A 21,485-nucleotide genomic window follows, 5' to 3' on the forward strand; every position below is an offset into this window, starting at 1 on the left:
ATTGACATGAGCGCATGAACTGGCGTTCCATGTTTGACCAATTAACCTGCATTTGTTTATTATAGCAGTGCAAGTGGTGACATTAAATTGGTATGAACTGGTAATAAATCTGAAATCAGGTTTAAATTTGTTACACCTTTGATGATTGAAACCACTTGTGTATTTAGTAATATACATAGTGTGTGGAAGCCTTATGGATTAAATGCTGTTATGTTTCATCAAACAATATGACAGTCAGGTGTGCATGTTGCTTTAATTAATTCAGTAATGTATTGTGCATATTCTGTTTAATTTAGTGTAATATAAATGCAATTGGATTGCTTTTAAAATGAGGAAGGAAGCCATTCACTCATACGCATAGCCATGTGGCCAAGTAGCAGTTTGTCCATGTAGGTAGAAATTAACACATACAGTGCATTCAGAAAGTATTCAGACCCCTTCCCCTTTTCACATTTTTATGTTACAGCCTTTTCTAAAATGGATTCAATTATTTTCCCCCTCAATCTAAACACAATGCCCCATAATAAGCCAAAACAGGTTTAGAAATGTTTGCAAATGTATTAAAAAATAAATCTGAAATACCTTTACATAATTATTCAGACCCTTTGCTATGAGACTTGAAATTGAGCTCAAGTGCATCCTGTTTCCATTGATCATCCATGAGATGTTTGTACAACTTGATAGTTGTATCCACCTGTAGTGAATTCAATGATTGTACATGATTTGGAATGGCACACACCTGGATATATGGAGGTCCCACAGTTGACAGTGCATGTCAGAGCAAAAACCAAGCCATGAGGTCGAAGGAATTGTCCGTAGAGCTCCGAGAGGGGATTGTGACAAGGCACAGATCTGTGGAAGGGTACCAAAAAAAATTCTGCAGCATTGCAGGTCCTCAAGAACACTGGCCTCCATTCTTAAATGGAAGAAGTTTGGAACCACCAAGACAGTTCATATAACTGGCAGCCCAGCCAAAATGAGCAATCAGGGGAGAAGGGCCTTGGTTAGGGAGGTGACCAAAAACCAGATAGTCATTCTGACAGCTCCTATGTGGAGAACCTTCCAGAAGGACAACAATCTCAACAGCACTCCACCAATCAGGCCTTTATGCTTGTGGCCAGATAGAAGCCACTCAGTAAAAAGCATGATAGCCAACTTGGAGTTTTCCAAAATACACCCAAAAAGGACTCTGACCATGAGAAACAAGATTCTCTGGTCTGATGAAACCAAGATTTAAATCCTTGGCCTGAATGCCAAGCGTCTGGAGGAAACCTGGCACCATCCCTACAGTGAAGCATGGCGGCAGCATCATGCTGTGGGGATGTTTTTCAGCGGCAGGGACTGGGTGACTAGTCAGCATCAATGGAAAGATGAATGGAGCAAAATACAGAGATCCTTGAAAGCCTGCTCCAGAGCCCTCAGGACCTCAGACTGTGTAGCGACTCTCCCCATCCAATCTGACAGAGTTGGAAAGGATCTGCAGAGAAGAATGGGAGAAACTCCCCAAATACAGGTGTGCCAAGCTTGTAGCATCATACCCAAGACTTAAGGCTGTAATTGCTGCCAAAGGTGCTTCAAAGTACTGAGTAAAGGGTCTGAATACTTATGTAAATGTGATTTCAGTTTATTTTTAATAAAATGTGCAACACAAAATCTAAAAACCTGTTTTTGCTTTGTCATTATGGGGGTATAGTGTGTAGATTGAGGGGGAAACTATTTAATCCATTTTAGAATAAGGCTCTAACGTAACAAAATGTGGAAAAAGTCGAGGGGGTCTGAATATTTTCCGAATGCACTGTACCACTTCTTTCAACATCAGAACATCTGCTGTAAGCCAATCGAGATGTCTGAAATCCCCAAACCTCTCCTCTGTTGCCATGGGTTAAAAGAGGTATTTATCCCTCAGAGTATAATAGAAACATGAATTAATGGGATGAACCAAGAAGGATCTGTTCCTTACAAACCACTTTCGGCATACACAGAGAAAAACGTAAGCATTCATTTTGAGACAGCACGCTGAGGCTAAGAGGACAGACATCTTAATATAGTACTTTTCTATTTACACTATTTCCTCTAAACCTCAACTGCTAAGTACAGTGCCTTGCGAAAGTATTCGGCCCCCTTGAACTTTGCGACCTTTTGCCACATTTCAGGCTTCAAACATAAAGATATAAAACTGTATTTTTTTTGTGAAGAATCAACAACAAGTGGGACACAATCATGAAGTGGAAAGACATTTATTGGATATTTCAAACTTTTTTAACAAATCAAAAACTGGAAAATTGGGCGTGCAAAATTATTCAGCCCCTTTACTTTCAGTGCAGCAAACTCTCTCCAGTAGTTCAGTGAGGATCTCTGAATGATCCAATGTTGACCTAAATGACTAATGATGATAAATACAATCCACCTGTGTGTAATCAAGTCTCCGTATAAATGCACCTGCACTGTGATCGTCTCAGAGGTCCGTTAAAAGCGCAGAGAGCATCATGAAGAACAAGGAATACACCAGGCAGGTCCGAGATACAGTTGTGAAGAAGTTTAAAGCCGGATTTTGATACAAAAAGATTTCCCAAGCTTTAAACATCCCAAGGAGCACTGTGCAAGCGATAATATTGAAATGGAAGGAGTATCAGACCACTGCAAATCTACCAAGACCTGGCCGTCCCTCTAAACTTTCAGCTCATACAAGGAGAAGACTGATCAGAGACGCAGCCAAGAGGCCCATGATCACTCTGGATGAACTGCAGAGATCTACAGCTGAGGTGGGAGACTCTGTCCATAGGACAACAATCAGTCGTATATTGCACAAATCTGGCCTTTATGGAAGAGTGGCAAGAAGAAAGCCATTTCTTAAAGATATCCATAAAAAGTGTTGTTTAAAGTTTGCCACAAGCCACCTGGGAGACACGCCAAACATGTGGAAGATGGTGCTCTGGTCAGATGAAACCAAAATGGAACGTTTTGGCAACAATGCAAAACGTTATGTTTGGCGTAAAAGCAACACAGCTGAACACACCATCCCCACTGTCAAACATGGTGGTGGCAGCATCATGGTTTGGGCCTGCTTTTCTTCAGCAGGGACAGGGAAGATAGTTAAAGTTGATGGGAAGATGGATGGAGCCAAATACAGGACCATTCTGGAAGAAAACCTGATGGAGTCTGCAAAAGACCTGAGACTGGGACGGAGATTTGTCTTCCAACAAGACAATGATCCAAAACATAAAGCAAAATCTACAATGGAATGGTTCAAAAATAAACATATCCAGGTGTTAGAATGGCCAAGTCAAAGTCCAGACCTGAATCCAATCGAGAATCTGTGGAAAGAACTGAAAACTGCTGTTCACAAATGCTCTCCATCCAACCTCACTGAGCTCGAGCTGTTTTGCAAGGAGGAATGGGAAAAAATTTCAGTCTCTCGATGTGCAAAACTGATAGAGACATACCCCAAGCGACTTACAGCTGTAATCGCAGCAAAAGGTGGCGCTACAAAGTATTAACTTAAGGGGGCTGAATAATTTTGCACGCCCAATTTTTCAGTTTTTGATTTGTTAAAAAAGTTTGAAATATCCAATAAATGTCGTTCCACTTCATGATTGTGTCCCACTTGTTGTTGATTCTTCACAAAAAAATACAGCTTTATATCTTTATGTTTGAAGCCTGAAATGTGGCAAAAGGTCGCAAAGTTCAAGGGGGCCGAATACTTTCGCAAGGCACTGTAACTTGGTAAAAGGGTTGACTTGACATTGTTTAAATTATTCAAGTCAGAGATAACAGCAATAAACCTTGCTTGCAACAATCTACAACCTTTCACCGATATTCAGATCAATGCAAAGTGGTTCATTTCACCATATTATTGATTTAGTGCGTCACTGTTTGAAAATATGGAGAGACGGTACTGTTACATCTACCCAGTCGCTGTCTAGGTTCAATAAACATCTGCCAATTAATGTGAAACACCTCTGCCACTGCCTATTCTTTCTACTTTTCATGCATCAAGATACAGAGTACTTGACACTAATCCATCACCCACCATCTTCTGATGACAATGTTTTACAATGCATTTCTGTTATATCCGTTTTCACCATTCAAAAACCACATTGGAGTGAATTGCGGTTAATTTCTCATTTTAATGTCAGATTTTCATCAAATTGGAAAAACTATCAAACAAGACTGAAAGTTCTTGCTACTAGAATCAATATCACAAACAAAACATGTTCAAGGAAAAGACCAAGCATCTTTCAGTTTGTATTTTGGATTATCAAAGAAAAAAAATGAAACCAATGATAATGCACATACTTCTTCTGCGTTAGATACAGGATGGACTTGACAATATTAAATGAAAGCTATGACAGCCTTTGGCATCTCATGAATGATAATAAGTTAATCAATGCCAATTACAAGCTAAAGGCATGCATACAATGGGAGTTACTTTGAGTTGGCACAAACCAAGAACAGAGGCACAAAAAACAATCCCACTCAAAAAAAAAGAACCCTACTACAATCACCACATCTATCCCCATTGTCCACTCACCCTCCCCCCCCCAAAGTTAAAAAACAAAACCCTAAATAATCAAGCAGGGGTGGAGTGCTGGTTCTGTAAAGATACTTTCTCAGGAGTTCCTATTGCACGCTATGTGAGAATAATTACTTAGTGTATGAAAAAAAGCTTTTTACTATTGCAAAAAAAAGAAAAAGGGTCCTTTATCAGATTTCATAAAATTATTTCAGTACCAAATAGGTCAAAAATCATTACTTACATATGGTCCGCTTTATGTAAATGTATGCCTATGGAGAATGGAAACATATTTCATGCATACACAAAATGTTCACCGGAGGACATGTCAGAACCAGGACTTATCAGGAATGGAGATATGAGTGCATGAAACAGTTTTTGTTAGTTAAACTTGTCCAAGAGTTGAGAAATCACTGTGCGTGTTACCTTTGTAATGAAAGCGCTGAGATTAAAATAAATCTATATTTGGCACTATGCAGTAGTCATTTTGTGTACCAAAAGGAAACAAAACTGAATTATTTGTGGCCAGTTATAACATCATTCCACCAATACATCCTACTCTGTATGGTGGCTGGACCTATACACTGAGGGCGTGTTACCACACGGGAAAACTTACATTCAAAAGGTTTATAGAATCAGCTTGAAGAAAATAAATTAGATATGAAAAACAAAAAGGAAGAATGTGTGGCATGTGTGTCGTTAAACAGGCAGGTTGTGTATATTGGTATCAACTACTGTACATAAAGTCTTCATTCAAACTTTTCCTTACCCCGTACTTTACCCTGTACTGCATTTAGATTTACTATTCTTTCAGCATCTACTGGGATGTTTTCCTGTTAATCAATGGAAATCTGTAGTAGCTACTAGCATCACTATTCACACCCTTTCACCAAGAGACCACCTTCAGAGAAAATTATTTGGTGCTACTAAATTACACAAATTAGGTATAACAAGAATAGGCTAGAATTACAAGCAAACTTAACCTGAATTGACAAGTCTGGGCTGAATATTATTCCAAACCATGTAATAAAATAACAAATCCGAACAACAATACCACTTGATTCACAGTTACTGCAATTCTCAATGCCAATTGAAAGACGTACTGCAGATATGTAGCTTATTTTGGTTCAGGTAAAAGTCACCATGAAATTTACTGACTTGGAGTAGGGAGCAGTAGAGGAATTCTTGATTTCTCAAAGCACAATCTCTAGGTCTAAGCCAAGTAATCTGTGTAGAAATCTAAGAGAAATTCCCAAACCCCCAGGCCCTGTGCCATCCAATACCAGTCACAGTGTTTGTGCAGTACAGTATAAACAGCTTTTGAGGAATAATTTTGTCCAGAAGTACAACACTCAGATTCAGGTAGGTGCTGTTAACTATTATGTGCTGCTAGTGGTCATTACTGTTCAAAGCCAATCTGTGTCAAAAGGTAAAAAGTTCCCAGTCATTTATGAATTATGAACCCTCCAAAAGCACACTACATCAAAAAACGTGGGTAAGTCATTGTCAGATAGTGGTACAAATAACTAAAAGGGGGGAAAAAAACAGTTGAAAGGAGATAGCTAGGCATACAATGGATGCAGAGGAAAAGAGGACATTTAAGCACATGAAGACATTGTAACAACTAGTCAACAGGATAATTTTGATGCGACTTCCAGATACTGCTTCACTTTGGGTTTAGAAAGAGCTGGTGGAAGGCGTGGGGAGTCTCTTCCCAATGTAGACCCTAAGGAGACAATAAGTACAGCATGACAATGCTGAGCGATTAACTGACAGTTTTTTTTAACAGCTAATTGAGCGACGATGGTTCATTTTATTCCGTTTTTCCTTCTGTGAGTTCAATGCGCGCATTGAACATTTTCTCTAAAGATAAATCAGACCCAGCCTGAACTGTGTGATGTAGTAGGGAGTTGTAGTTTCCAACAGGCCAATATTCCACATTGTTTAGTGCAAAAACATGGTAATCAACTACAATAACCGTAATCCATTGCGCATCTATCTACCTTGTCCAGTCTCTTATGCCTGCTACAGAAGAGGCAGAAGAATGCACGATCGTGAGGGGATATAGAGAGCAGCTGTTGCTTTGCAAAGGTATGTCTACCTGAAAACACATGATCTAAGTGATTGATAGTTTGGTATTCAGCAGTCATAAAAGTATGCCTTATTTAAGAAATACAAAAGTGATTTTGTCAGACAGTATATGCAGCAGCTCTAGAGAAATAAGATTACTTTATTATATCATTTCAAGTTATCAAATAAAACTAATGTAATACACAACTAACGTAATGTGAAATTATGGTTAATAAGTAATAATGGGCAGTCACTACCATGGGACTTTTAATTGTTTTATTGTGATAGGGCAAAATCAAAAAACGTATAATCGAACAGATCACAAAAAAGCACTAATCGCTCAGCACTAATGACAATGATTCAACAGCAGACAATCTACAAATACTCACATATCCATTTGATTTGCTAGTTGTGTAAGATGGAACAGTCACTCACCCAATGCCAAGGGCAATAATGTGAGATAGCAGTAAGGAAGGGATGAAGACTTTGAGGAAGTCAGCAGAGAAGATACCCCCTTTCTTCATGGCTCCACTATTTCTCATGCTTAGGGATACTGAGCGTCTGGGGTGACGGAAGTGGAACTCCCTACAAAAAAAAAAATAATAATAATAAATATATATATATATATATATATATATATATATATATATATATATATATATATATATATATATATATATATATGTTTTTTAAATCACTGAACATGTTCACCATCTTGAAACAAATTGCATTGTTATCCCACAGAAAATTGGCATTTGCCTATTTTTGCTATGATTTAGGCTAGCAGTTTTGTGTTAGAACAGGGGTGGGAAAACTTTAAAGGCCACATAGGGATTTTGAAAGGGCCGCACAGTTTTTTGCTGGGGAAGAAAAAGAGCATATATACATATATATATATATATATATAGTAATTTCTACATTTTCTATGTTTATACTTTATATCTCCCTCCGGCTGGATTGAATGGGCTCGCGGGCCGGATAGTAGTTTGCCCAACACTGTGTTAGAGTGTGCCGTGTGTCTCCTTACTTGGGTGGAACGTTTTCAGGCCGACTGGACCAATCTGCAACTTTGTTCATCATGATATCCTCTTTGTTTTTCTCTGGACCTTCCTCCTCTAACTGCAGATGGGGGGAGAGAGAGAGCACATGTGAACAGAGAATTACTGTATGCCTATAGTGTAACAGTGTAGACAGGGGCATTGATGGAGGAAGAGAGACATGAGGGCAGGCTGGGTTGTTGTACCTGGCTCCCTCTCCGACTGGACATCTCCACATCAAAGGTGATTTGGCCGTCATCCTGATCTGGACTGGGAGGTCTGTGAGGACTGAGGTGCAACACAGGAGGAAATGAATACACAAATTATACAAACACCTCAACATGGAGGACAGAGTTTAGGGAGTACACTAAAAACATGACACTCCCTTACCTGTCGCAGGAGGAGCTGCTCTGGCTGGACTCGTGCTGGGCATCCAGCAGGATCTTCTCCATGTCTCCATTGTGGATAGAGGAGGATGAGGGCACATGCTCCAGTGCCGCTGTCAGACTCTCCTCCACCTCCTCTGGCACCACCTCCAGGGCCTGACTCTCCCCCTCATTCCCGTTCCCCTGGGCAGGAGAGGGTGTGGTGGAGTTTGGCAGCAGGGCTTGGTTCCTGTTGTTTCCATTCATCTCCAGCTCCACCCATGACCCTGAAAACAAAGATGGCAGTGGGGTTTAGAGGAAGTATGTGTATTAGTACAAATGTTAGTGACATAAGTCTAATGGTAAAGATGAAGTGACATTCTCAAATTCGATGCATGGCTTACTGCACCGTCACCAAAAACACTGCATTTTGAGAAGAGAACTTGCAGCTACTATTGTAATTCAAATGAGCAAGCTGGAGAATGAAGGCAGTGGTACTTGGGGAAAACACCAAATAGCTGCTGTAAGTGCTTGCAATTAGCTACAAAGTCAACAAAGAGAGAAGTCATCATGACACAAAAAGACTCACTGAGCCCGAACAGAGATCCAGACATTTACATTTCATCTTAGTCTACAGCAGAGAGCCCCTGGCAGAGGAATGCATCCCTTCTACCGTTTAGGACTTTTTATCTCAGATGCATGAGACATGTCTGTGCTTGGTCTGGCCTTGTTTGTCTCAGCCACTCACAGTATGTGTAATGAAGTCACTGTATGGAACATACAGCAGTGCATGTTAACATGGAGAGTCAGTGGATGGCCACCCTATGCTGCCGAGGATTAGGCCTAACTCCATATACATGAAAGCAGAATCATTTTGTAAAACAAAAAATAGACATGCATGCATGGGTTTTAGATGTTAAGGACACCAATAGAGGATCTTTGTAGACCTAAGGTTGCATGTGCATGTTACTGAAATGATTGCCTTCATTAACAAAAACAAACATACATTACATGACCAAAAGTATGTGGACACCTGCTCAAACATCTCATTCCAAAATCATGGGCATTAATATGGAGTTGGTCCCCCCTTCGCTGCTATAACAGCCTCGACTATTCTGGGAAAGCTTTCCACTAGATGTTGGAACATTGCTGCACGGACTTGCTTCCATTTAGCCACAAGAGCATTAGTAAAGTTGGGCACTGATGTTGGGCGATTAGGCCTGGCTCATCTTCAGCATTCCAATTCCTCCCAAAGGTGTTCGATGGGATTGAGGTCAGGGCTCTGTGCAGGCCAGTCAAGTTCTTCCACAACCAATCTTGACAAACCATTTCTGTATGGACCTCGCTTTGTGCACGGGGGCATTGTCATGCTGAAACAGGAAAGGGCATTCGCCAAACTTTACAGTTGGCACTATGCATTCGGACAGGTAGCGTTCTCCTGGCATCCACCAAACCCAGATTCATCCTTTGGACTACCAGATGGTGATGAGTGAAACATCACTCCAGAGAACGCATTTCCACTGCTCCAGAGTCCAATGGCGGCAAGCTTTACACCACTACAGCCGGCGCTTGGCATTGCACATGGTGAACTTGGGCTTGTTTGCGGCTGCCTGGCCATGGAAACCCATTTCATGAAGCTCCCAACGAACAGTTGTTGTGCTGACGTTGCTTCCAGAGGCAGTTTGTAACTCAGTAGTGAGTGTTGCAACTGAGGACAGACGATTTTTATGTGCTTCAGCACTCAGTGGTCCAGCTGTGAGCTTGTGTGGTCTACCACTTTGCGAGTAAGCCGTTGTTGCTCTTAGATGTTTCAACTTCAAAATAACAGCACTTACAGTTGACCGGGGAAGCTCTAGCAGGGCAGAAATCTGATGAACTGACTTGTTGGAAAGGTGGCATAGGACGGTGCCACGTTGAAAGCGACTGAGCTCTTCAGTAAAGCCATTGGCAGTACAATGTTTGTCTATGGAGATGGCATACAGCCATGCAACAGGTGTGGCTGAAAAAGCCAAATCCACTTATTTGAAAGGGTGTTCACATACTTTTGTATATATAGTATAGCAGACTTCAGTAGATTTCAGTTTAGAAAAAGGCACTGGACTCAAAGTCTAGTATGCTTTAAGCCGCAACTGGAACAAAGCATGCTCTCAGTCTTTGCTCACAGTCATAAAAAAGCACCCACGGCTATTAAGCAAAACATTCCTGACTTCCTCTCTTGGGGACATCAATTGGGCTTGTAATGGGGTAATCTCGTCCACCAGCCAGCTCTCCCTCTAATTCGAGCCTGGGGACAAGGTTAGTAGGGGTGGCCTGAATGCCACTGTCAGTGAGGTTATGTGGTTCCATTGCCAATCTAGGCCCTTACATAATGTGCATAGAGATGTTGTGTCTATCCATCATCTGAAAAAGTATGCCTCTTATTCATCATTTTGCTTCATTTGATTGCTTCTCTATAAATAAACACTATCCAGATGATAGCCTACATTTCATAATGATAGTGCTACTGCCTCTAACAGCAGGCTGCCTGAATGGAATCCAAACTGCTCCCATGTACGGGTAGGAGGGAGGGGAGTTATGCAATCTCTGCAACCAAGCTAAGCATCGAATCCAGGGCCATCAAATCCAGGGCCTGACTATTTAGCCAGTTACGCCTGAGCAACATTCAACTAACTAAACCTCTTCTAGGACTTTCCCTGTGCATTCTACCAGAAATCCACTCTGCATCTCCATACTGTATAAAAAGGGACAAAAAGGAACAGAAAGTACTATACAAGGACACCGATAATACAAACCTATACCATCTTAATCTTGTGCTTTTGCCTCCAACGTGGACTGTGTGGGCAGTTTAGAAACTGCATCTGATGGTCATGTCAATATTGACTGTTCAGCATACAGTAGCAGTCATTGTGGGTGGAAGTAGACAATATACCTATTGCGTTATCTGCAAGGTTTACTTTTGACAGTTCCTACCCAAACAGATTTACCACCCCTACCAAAAAAAAAAAAAACTAACATTTTTATTACTGATTAGATTGAGACATTGAGAAGCCTAATCTAGTATAAATCTTATTATGAGAAAGCCTTGTAAGGATATGGTATGATGACACACTAACCTATCACTAAGTGTTATGGGCAATTGATAGGTGTGGACTTGAGTCGAATGACTTGATGACTTGAGACTCAGCATGAAATAAAAAATAAAATAACTTGGAGCCTTAATGCTCGGGACTCTTATTTGACTGGAGACTTATCTGGCCAGGTTTTATAATGTTTTGTCACTTACTTTGTGGCATAGAGTCTCCGTGAATTACTCTCCACGCAGCCACTGTATCACACTTGCAAAAAAAAACTTAAAAAAGTGAAACACACACTTGGTCCTCTAATTGGACCAGCAAACTATCAGTCAACACAGATCAGGTGAACTTGCTCAGTGAAAAGGTTTTGGGTGGGTTGTGAGTGTAGCCTACCATTTGTATTTTATATTTATACCTTCGCTTATTCAACCTGGTCACTAACATAGGCCTACGGAAATGCACCAAATTCTTGTTTCAAAATCATCTAATCTGTGCTTCAGAACCAAAAAGTTGTGCATCTTGACTGTTGACCAATCATCAGCATTGGCGCGCAAAGGCGGGCACACATATTCAGATTAGTGACCAGAAAGCACTTGTTTAATTTTCTCCGGTTTTGCCTGCCATTAATGTAGCCTCCCTACATTATTCCATATTAAGTACCATTTAGCAATCTGCTACAGACACATCTTTGTCACAACAATAGGCTACCTGGTGATTTCATTGATCATATTTCAGATAGGCCTAGTTTGGGTGGGTTAATTATACACCTCAGTGGTGGTACTGGCTATATTACGTCTAAAGATAGCTGTAACATCACACACCCTTCAAATTCTTTTGAGATGAAGATGTAGCATTCTGGCAAACTAATTAAGATATTTGTGAGGAAGAAAAATGGCTAAAGACACATCATGCTTTCCATTCAATCCTGCAACATCCGCTTCTTACAAGTATGATCCTGCTTGCTCTGGACTCCAGAGAAGTGACAATGACCATGTTAACATGCAAACCAATATCCCGTTATTATTCGGGATCTCAAGTATTCTGCTTTTGAGTGGACACATGTAAACATCATATCCTTTAAAAAAAAAATTAAAAGCTTGTATCCCGGTTATGAGAACCCGGATAAGATGCCTGGGATATGTTGATCTTAGATGGGATACTGTGGCATGTGAACATTTTATCCTGTTTACTGTTGCTTTACACGGTCTGCGCAGGCTGAGAATTGCATTTTATGGGTGTTGTGTGATGTTTTCATCTGATTGTCAAACAAATCACTTCAAAAATAACTACCTACCAGTTCAATCCACCATAATTCACTTTGCTGATACTCCGTACTGAACCGCAGAGCATAATTGCTACATTCACCCCTAATTTAGACAAGTTTCGGATGTATTTTATTTTACCTTTATTCAACCAGGTAGGCCAGTTGAGAACAAGTTTTCATTTACAACTGCGACCATACCAAGATAAAGCAAAGCAGTGCAACAAAAACAACAGAGTGACACATAAACAAACATACAGTCAATAACACAATAGAAACATCTATGTACTGTGTATGCAAATGTAGAAGAGTAGGGAGGTAAGGCAATTAATAGGCCATAGAGGCAAAATAATTACAATGTAGCATTAACACTGGAGTGATAGATGTGTAGATGGTGATGTGCAAGTAAATATACTTGGGTGCAAAAGAGCAAGAGTATAAATAACAATATGGGGATGAGGTAAGTGGGTGTGCTATTTACAGATCGGCTGTCTACAGGTACAGTGCCCAAGCCCCCCAAGCTGCTCTGACAGCTGATGCAAAAAGTTAGTGAGGGAGATAGGTCTCTCTCACTTCAGTGACTTTTGCAATACATTCCAGTCATTGGCAGCAGAGAACTGGAAAGAAAGGCAGCCAAAGGAAGTGTTGGCTTTGGGAATGAACAGTGAAAAATACTTGCTGGAGTCCGTGCTACAGGTGGGTGTTGCTATCGTGACCAGTGAGCTGAGATAAGGCAGGGCTTTACCTAGCAAAGACTTATAGATGACCTGGAGGCAGTGTGTTTGGCGAAGAATATGTAGCGATGGCCAGCCAATGAGAGCATACAGGTCGCAGTGGTGGGTAGTATATGGGGCTATGGTGACAAAACAGATGGCACTGTGATAGACTGCATCCAATTTGCCGAGTAGAGTGCTGGAGGCTATTTTGTAAATGACATCGCCGAAGTCAAGGATCGGTAGGATGATCAGTTTTACGAGGGTGTATTTGGCAGCAAGAGTGAAGGAGGCTTTGTTGCGAAATAGGAAGCCGATTATAGATTTCATTTTGGATTGGAGATGCTTAATGCGAGTCTGGAATGAGAGTTTACAGTCTAACCAGACACCTAGGTATTTGTAGTTGTCCACATATTCTAAGTCAGAACCATCCAGAGGTGTGATGCTAGTCGGGCAGGCAGCAATCGGTTCAAGGGCATGCATTTAGTTTTACTAGCATTTAAAAGCACTTGGAGGCCATGGAAGGAGTGTTGTATGGCATTGAATCTCGTTTGGAGGTTTGTTAACACAGGTTAACACATTCGAATGCCTTGGCCAGGCCAATGAAGACAACTGCACAGTAGTGTCTCTTATCGATGGCGGTTATATATATATCGTTTAGGACCTTGAGCGTGGCTGCGGTGCACCCATGACCAGCTTGGAAACCAGATTGCATAGTGGAGAAGGTACGGTGGGATTCAAAATGGTCATTGATCTGTTTTTAACTTGGCTTTCAAAGATTTTAGAAAGGCAGGGCAGGATGGATATAGGTCTATAAGTTTTGGTCTAGAGTGTTTCCCCTTTGAAGAGGGGGATATCAGCGGCATCTTTCCAATCTTTGGGGATCTCAGACGATACGAAAGAGGTTGAACAGGCTAGTAATAGAGGTTGCAACAATTTCAGTGGATAAATTTAAAAAGGGAGGGTCCAGATTATTTAGCACAGCTGATTTGGAGGGATCCAGATTTTGCAGCTCTTTCAGAACATCAGCTGTCTGGATTTGGGTGAAGGAGAAATGGGGAGGGGGGGGGGGCTTGGGCAAGTTGCTGCAGAGGGTGCTGAGCTGCTGGCCGGGGTAGGGGTAGCCAGGTGGAAAGCATGACCAACTGTAGAAAAATGCTTATTGAAATAATCCATTATCGTAGATTTATCGGCGGTGACAGTGTTTACTAGCCTCAGTGCAGTGGGCAGCTGGGAGGAGGTGCTCTTATTCTCCATGGACGTTAGTGACCCAAAACTTTTTAGAATTAGTGCTACAGAATTCACATTTCTGTTTGAAAAAGCTAGCCTTAGCTTTCCTAACTGACTATATTGATTCCTGACTTCCCTGAAAAGTTGCATATCGCAGGAGCTATTCGATGCTAATGCAGAACGCCACAGGATGTTTTTGTACTGGTCAAGGGCAGTCAAGTCTGGGGTGAACCAAGGGCTGTATCTGTTCTTAGGTCTACATTTTTTTTGACTAGGGCATGCTTATTTAAGATGGAGAGGAAAGCACTTTTAAAGAGAAACCAGGCATAATCTACTGACGGGATAAGGTCAATATCCTTCCAGGATACCCGGGCCAGGTCGATTAGAAAGACCTGCTCGCTGAAGTGTTTTAGGGAGCGTTTGACAATGATGAGGTGTGGTCATTTGACCGCAGACCCATCATTCACGCAGTCAATGAGGCAGTGATCGCTGAGATCCTGGTTGAAGACAGCAGAGGTGTATTTAGAGGGCAAGTTGGTCAGGATGATATCTAAGAGGGTGCCCATGGTTACGGATTTAGGGTTGTACCTGGTAGGCTTCTTAATAATTTGTGTGAGATTGAGGGCATCTATCTTAGATTGTAGGACGGCCGGGGTGTTAAGCATATCCCAGTTTAGGTCACCTAACAGTACGAACTCTGAAGATAGATGGGGGGCAATCAATTCACATATGGTGTCCAGGGCACAGCTGGGTGCTGAAGGGGGTCTATAACAAGCCACAAAAGTAGAAGCTCGAATTGTTTGGACACAGACCTGGATAGCATGACTGAACCCTGCAGGCTCTCTCTGCAGTAGATTGCAACTCCGCCCCCTTTGGCAGTTCTATCTTGTCGGAAAATGTTGTAGTTGGGGATGGAAATTTCAGGATTTTTGGTGGCCTTCATAAGCCAGGATTCAGATACGGCTAGGACATCAGGGTCGGCGGTGTGTGCTAAAGCATTGAATAAAACAAACTTAGGGAGGAGGCTTCTAATGTTAACATGCATGAAACCAAGGCTTTTACAGTTAGAGAAGTCAACAAATGAGAGCGCCTGGGGAATGGAAGTGGTGCTGAGGGCTGCAGAGCCTGGGTTAACCTCTACATCACCAGAGGAACAGAGGAGGAGGAGGATAAGGCTATAAGAACTTATAACTTACATTTGTTTATCAACTATAGTTTGATACACGCAGCTTCTCTTCTATTATAACTTGTTGCCCCAGAAGACTAAATAAAGTAGTGCTTACCAGAATAATGTCTTACAACGATAGAATAAATGCATTAGTAATCTAGTTAACACCAGTGAAGTTGTCTGTTTCGTTTAGGGACCGGTGAGAAAAAGCAATAACTCAAAAACAATAACGTTTGAGCTCCCGAGTGGCACAGCAGTCTAAGACACATCACTACAGACCCTGGTTCAATCTCAGACTATCACAACTGGCCGTGATCGAGAGTCCCATAGAGCGGCGCTGAATTGGCCCAGCGTCGTATGGGCTAGGGGAGGGTTTGGCCGGGTTAGGCCGTCATTGTAAATTTGTTCTTAATTGACTTGCCAAATAAAGGGTAAATGAATAAAAATGTAATTAAAAAAAAACTGGAACGATTGGTCCTGTGAGAAATGTCATCAGTTTGACCAGTTTTAAGGAGAAAAACATTTGAGAAAAACATTTCTAATAAAACTTCTGTTTTGTACTGGGTGCATATTTTAAGGTTGAAATTGTCTGCTTGCAGAACAGTGTCAAAGATAATATTACACACACATTCTCTCAAGAGATGCTGAAAGAAATCACATTTCTCCACTCCTGTTCCTGAGACAAAATTAACATTTATTTTATAATTTTACTGCAAGAAAATATATTAGACTACATGTGAGATGTTATAGGCCTACAGTCAGTGTCCATATATCAGTTATTATTCCATTTAACCCATATGAACTTAAATTAGGAATATTCTGTTTATTTGTGGTTAGAGGGATACTCATTGAGCGGGATATCAAAAGGTGCATGTATGTAAACAGCTTATACAGTATCAGACCTTAAGCGGGATATGAGCTACTATCTGGAATAATGTGTGCATTTAAACATGGTCAACGTGACATGATATCCCTAGTTGATATTGACTGCTTACTTGAATGACTCATCTCAAAATGCAGGTGTAAAACGCTGTTAATTTCAAAATCTTGTTGTTTGAAAATGCATCACTATTTATGGCTGTAATGACAGGCTACATCTGTGCAGTGATTGTGCGTAAGCTTTGAACTACGTCTTTGTGGGGGTCAAAAAGTTAGAACATCCTTCCGCTAGCAAACAGATTGCTGATTTACTTTACAGCAATAAAATAAAATTTCATTGTATGGAGAGAGGATTGCCATAAATGAATATGCAGATCCAAAAATTGTTCGGTGATCAAGAATATGAACTGTTTACCTTGCAAACTCACCAGCAATGGGGCATCAAGCAACAATTACTAGCATAGGCCTACTGGTATTTTGTTATGTCAAAAGTGCTTGAAATTGAGCATTTACCTACGAAGCTCACATTTGAATTTGTAGTAAAAATGAACAACATAATCAAAAATGTGTTGAAGATAGAATAATGAAAATGGCTGTATGGTTGTCTCAAATAGACAAGGACAGTCGTGAAGAGGGCACGACAACGCCTATTCACACTCAGGAGACTGAAAAGATTTGGCATGGTTGCTCAGATCCTCAAAGTTCAACAGCTGCACCATCGAGAGCATCTTCACTGGCATCACCGTCTGGTATGGTAACTGCTCAGCCTCCGACCGCAAGGCACCACAGAGGGTAGTGTGAACGGCCCAGTACATCACTGGGGTCAAGCTTCCTGCCACCCAGGACCTCTATACCAGAAGGCCCCAAAAAATTGCCAAGGACTCCAGCCACTCTAGGTCAAAAAGGTTTCTTAATAACAGCTTCAACCCCAAGCCATAAGACTCTTGAACAGTTAATCAAATGGCTATCCGGACTATTTGCATTGACCCCACCCCACATTTTTACGCTGCTGCAACTCTGTTTATTATCGATGCATAGTTACTTTACCTCTACCTAACATGTACATATTAAATCAATTACCGCGACTAACCGGTGCCCCAGCACATTGACTCTGTCCCGGAACCCCCTGTATATAGCCTCGCTACTGTTATTGTATCGTTGCTCCTTAATAATTAGATTCTCCCCCCCTTTTCTTAAAACTGTATTGTCGGTTAAGGGCTTGTAAGTAGGCATTTCACTGTAAGGTTGTATTCGGCGCATGTATTCGGCGCAACAATTCATTGCCTGCATAGCACATTTTTTATTGACTTAAGAATTTACATTAAAAAAAACTTGTGACAACTTGCCCTTAGAATGCACGACTTGTATTTGACCCGTTCTATTTGGAACTTGATTTGTGACTTGCTTGTGACTCGAATAATAGCGAATTGGTCCCACCTCTTGGATTTAAAAAAAAATATTATATGCACACGTTCTCTGCAGGAAAACGTACATACGTAGACATGCTGTATGCAACGTCTAGAAATGTGTGTTTCGCATGGCAAAAACGTTGTCTATTGAGTGCATTCCATTCGCCTGTGTGTGGATTCAGAAAATCGACAATGCACTGAATGTGTGCAACTCAAACCATAAAAGCTCATGAGTAGCTGGAGTTATGTAAACACATTACATGATTTAAAACAGGGAATTTGTTCGGATTCGACACATTTCATTTATAAATTCTTTTCAGACATGTTTTGATATGGATTAAGCCCGCCCCAAGACAAACTAGTTCAGTGGTATCCTTCCATGGTTGGTTGAAATCCTGTCACTCAAACGTTCAAAGTAAATCAATTGGAGCAATAAGGGTGACGTTTAAACAATATTAAGAGCTCCTCCTGCCCTAAGGAAGCAGAAGAAATTCTAACCTAGGAGGCAACTTTTGCGATGTTTTGTTAAAAACATTTACCATGAAAATCAAGCACATTTGTTGGACATGTATTCAAAACTCTTGATTGTTCGAAAAGGTTGTCGGTGATACTTACCGTTTAGGCTAGGCTCCTCGTTATTGTTTTGCTGAGCAGCAGCAGTGGCGGACATGTTGCCAGCTCCGTCTTTAGCGTTTGTCAACATGACACGCAAGCGACAGCGCGCGCAGGCGTATCATATATGATTGGCTCACCTGAGAAGAGACGTCACCAAATTATTTCACGAACTTTAATTTGTTGTTCAAAATATGCACCAACGCAAATAAACATTTGTTTGTGATGTGTATTCCTTGCATTTCGCATTTAAATGGTCTTCTCTTGCTTTATTTTCTCAATTTTCAAATGGTGCTTGTGTATGTAATGACAAGACACTTTCCTATATGAGAACATTATACAAATACAAGTCATCTCACTGTGAAAGAAGTCAGAAACGTATTACAATTATTTTATTCATTCTTTATTACTCATTAACCTAAACTGTATTTTATTCTGTTTGACAAATGCAAACATACCTATACTGTGAACCTTTAAAAACTGCTGTATTCCTTTTTCTTTTAAATCACCCAGAATTTCCCAATCTTTATCAAGAGTCCCTCAAAAACAAAACATACAAATAAAATAAATTCACAAAAATAAAAAGTGCATTCTGTTGTGAGTCCTGTGAATACAATATATTTAAGTCCTCCTGGGCATTCTCCTGCCTGACAAGCCGCCAGTCACTTCAGGAAACATACATTATCTAATTTCCTCCGCTATGAAAAAGGCAATTAGGTCCTTCTGAATGACATTTCGTGGCTTTAGACAAGAGTTGTGAAGACAGGAGTGTGTGGAGGAAAGTTATTTTATTATGTTCAGGTGTCTCCAAGTATTGTTTTAGTCTAAACTGACAGCAGAGATATACAGTTGAAGTCAGAAGTTTACATACAACCACTCCACAAATTTCTTGTTAACAAACTATAGTTTTGGCAAGTCGGTTAGGACATCTACTTTGTACATGACAAGTACATTTTCCAACAATTGTTTACAGACAGATTATTTCACTGTATCACAATTCCAGGGGTCAGAAGTTTATACAATAAATTGACTGTGCCTTTAAACAGCCCGGGGAAAATTCCAGAAAATGTTGTCATGACTTTAGAAGCTTCAGATAGGCTAATTGACATAATTTGAGTCAATTGGAGGTGTACCTGTGGATGTATTTCTAGGCCTACCTTCAAACTCAGTGCCTCTTTGCTTGACATTATGGGAAAATCAAAAGCAATCAGCTAAGACCTCAGAGAAAAAAAAAATTGTAGACTTCCACAAGTCTGGTTGATCCTTGGGAGCAATTTCCAAAACACCTGAAGGTACCACATCCAGCTGCAAAAACAATAGTACGCAAGTACAAACACCATGGGACCACGCAGCTGTCAAACCACTCAGGAAAGAGAGGCGTTCTGTCTCCTAGAGATTAACGTATTTTGGTGCGAAAAGTGCAAATCAATCCCAGAACAGCAGCAAAGGACCTTGTGAAAATGCTGGAGGAAACAGGTACAAAAGCAACTATATCCACGAATCCTATATCGACATACGGTTTGCAACTGCACATGGAGACAAAGATCGTACTTTTTGGTGAAATGTCCTCTGGTCTGATGAAACAAAAATAGAACTGCTTGGCCATAATGACCATTGTTATGTTTGGAGGAAAAAGGGGGAGCCTTGCAAGCTGAAGAACACCATCCCAAACGTGAAGCACGGGGGTGGCAGCATCATGTGTGGGTGTTTTGCTGCAGGAGGGACTATATTGAAGCAACATCAAGACATCAGTCAGGAAGTTAAAACTTGGGTCACAAATGGGGTCTTCCAAATGGACAATGACTCCAATCATACTTCCCAAGTTGTGGCAAAACGGAGTAAGGACAACAAATTCAAGGTATTGGAGTGGCCATCACAAAGCCCTGACCTCAATCCTATGGAAAATTTGTGGACAGAACTGAAAAAGTGTGTGCGAGCAAGGAGGCCTACAACAAACCCGACTCAGTTAAACCAGCTCTGCCAGGAGGAATGGGCCAAAATTCACCCAAATTTATTGTGGGAAGCTTGTGGAAGGCTACCCGAAACGATTGACCCAAGTTAAACAATTGAAAGGCAATGCTCCCAAATACTAATTGAGTGTATGTAAACTTCTGACCCACTGGGAATGTGATGAAAGACAGAAATAAATCACTCTATACTATTATTCTGACATTTCAAATTCTTAAAATAAAATGGTGATCCTAACTGACCTAAGACAGGGAATTTTTACTAGGATTAAATGTCAGGAATTGTGAATAACTGAGTTTAAATGTATTTGGCTACGGTGTATGTAAACTTCCAACTTCAACTATGTGTGTGTGTGTGTATATATACAGTGCCTTGCGAAAGTATTCGGCCCCCTTGAACTTTGCGACCTTTTGCCACATTTCAGGCTTCAAACATAAAGATATAGTGGGACACAATCATGAAGTGGAACGACATTTATTGGATATTTGAAACTTTTTTAACAAATCAAAAACTGAAAAATTGGACATGCAAAATTATCCAGCCCCTTTACTTTCAGTGCAGCAAACTCTCTCCAGAAGTTCAGTGAGGATCTCTGAATGATCCAATGTTGACCTAAATGACTAATGATGATAAATACAATCCACCTGTGTGTAATCAAGTCTCCGTATAAATGCACCTGCACTGTGATAGTCTCAGAGGTCCGTTAAAAGCGCAGAGAGCATCATGAAGAACAAGGAACACACCAGGCAGGTCCGAGATACTGTTGTGAAGAAGTTTAAAGCCGGATTTGGATACAAAAAGATGTCCCAAGCTTTAAACATCCCAAGGAGCACTGTGCAAGCGATAATATTGAAATGGAAGGAGTATCAGACCACTGCAAATCTACCAAGACCTGGCCGTCCCTCTAAACTTTCAGCTCATACAAGGAGAAGACTGATCAGAGATGCAGCCAAGAGGCCCATGATCACTCTGGATGAACTGCAGAGATCTACAGCTGAGGTGGGAGACTCTGTCCATAGGACAACAATCAGTCGTATATTGCACAAATCTGGCCTTTATGGAAGAGTGGCAAGAAAGCCATTTCTTAAAGATATCCATAAAAAGTGTAGTTTAAAGTTTGCCACAAGCCACCTGGGAGACACACCAAACATGTGGAAGAAGTTTGCTCTGGTCAGATGAAACCAAA

General features: G+C 40.9%; 1 protein-coding gene across 1 annotated transcript; it reads right to left on the minus strand.

Annotated features, from left to right (window-relative positions):
• Window positions 1-4,107: 4,107 nt before the first annotated feature.
• LOC110525619 (BCL2/adenovirus E1B 19 kDa protein-interacting protein 3-like) lies at window positions 4,108-18,486 on the minus strand. The gene is made up of 6 exons (XM_021605902.2): window positions 18,335-18,486; window positions 8,011-8,272; window positions 7,827-7,908; window positions 7,611-7,702; window positions 7,019-7,168; window positions 4,108-6,239 (listed from the first exon to the last, which is right to left on the minus strand). The coding sequence occupies exons 1-6, from the start codon at window positions 18,420-18,422 to the stop codon at window positions 6,191-6,193; spliced, it is 723 nt and encodes a 240-aa protein (XP_021461577.1). The 5' UTR covers window positions 18,423-18,486; the 3' UTR covers window positions 4,108-6,190.
• Window positions 18,487-21,485: the final 2,999 nt, after the last annotated feature.

The sequence above is a fragment of the Oncorhynchus mykiss genome, chromosome 6 (genome assembly GCF_013265735.2).
Source record: "Oncorhynchus mykiss isolate Arlee chromosome 6, USDA_OmykA_1.1, whole genome shotgun sequence".
NCBI lineage: Eukaryota > Metazoa > Chordata > Actinopteri > Salmoniformes > Salmonidae > Oncorhynchus > Oncorhynchus mykiss.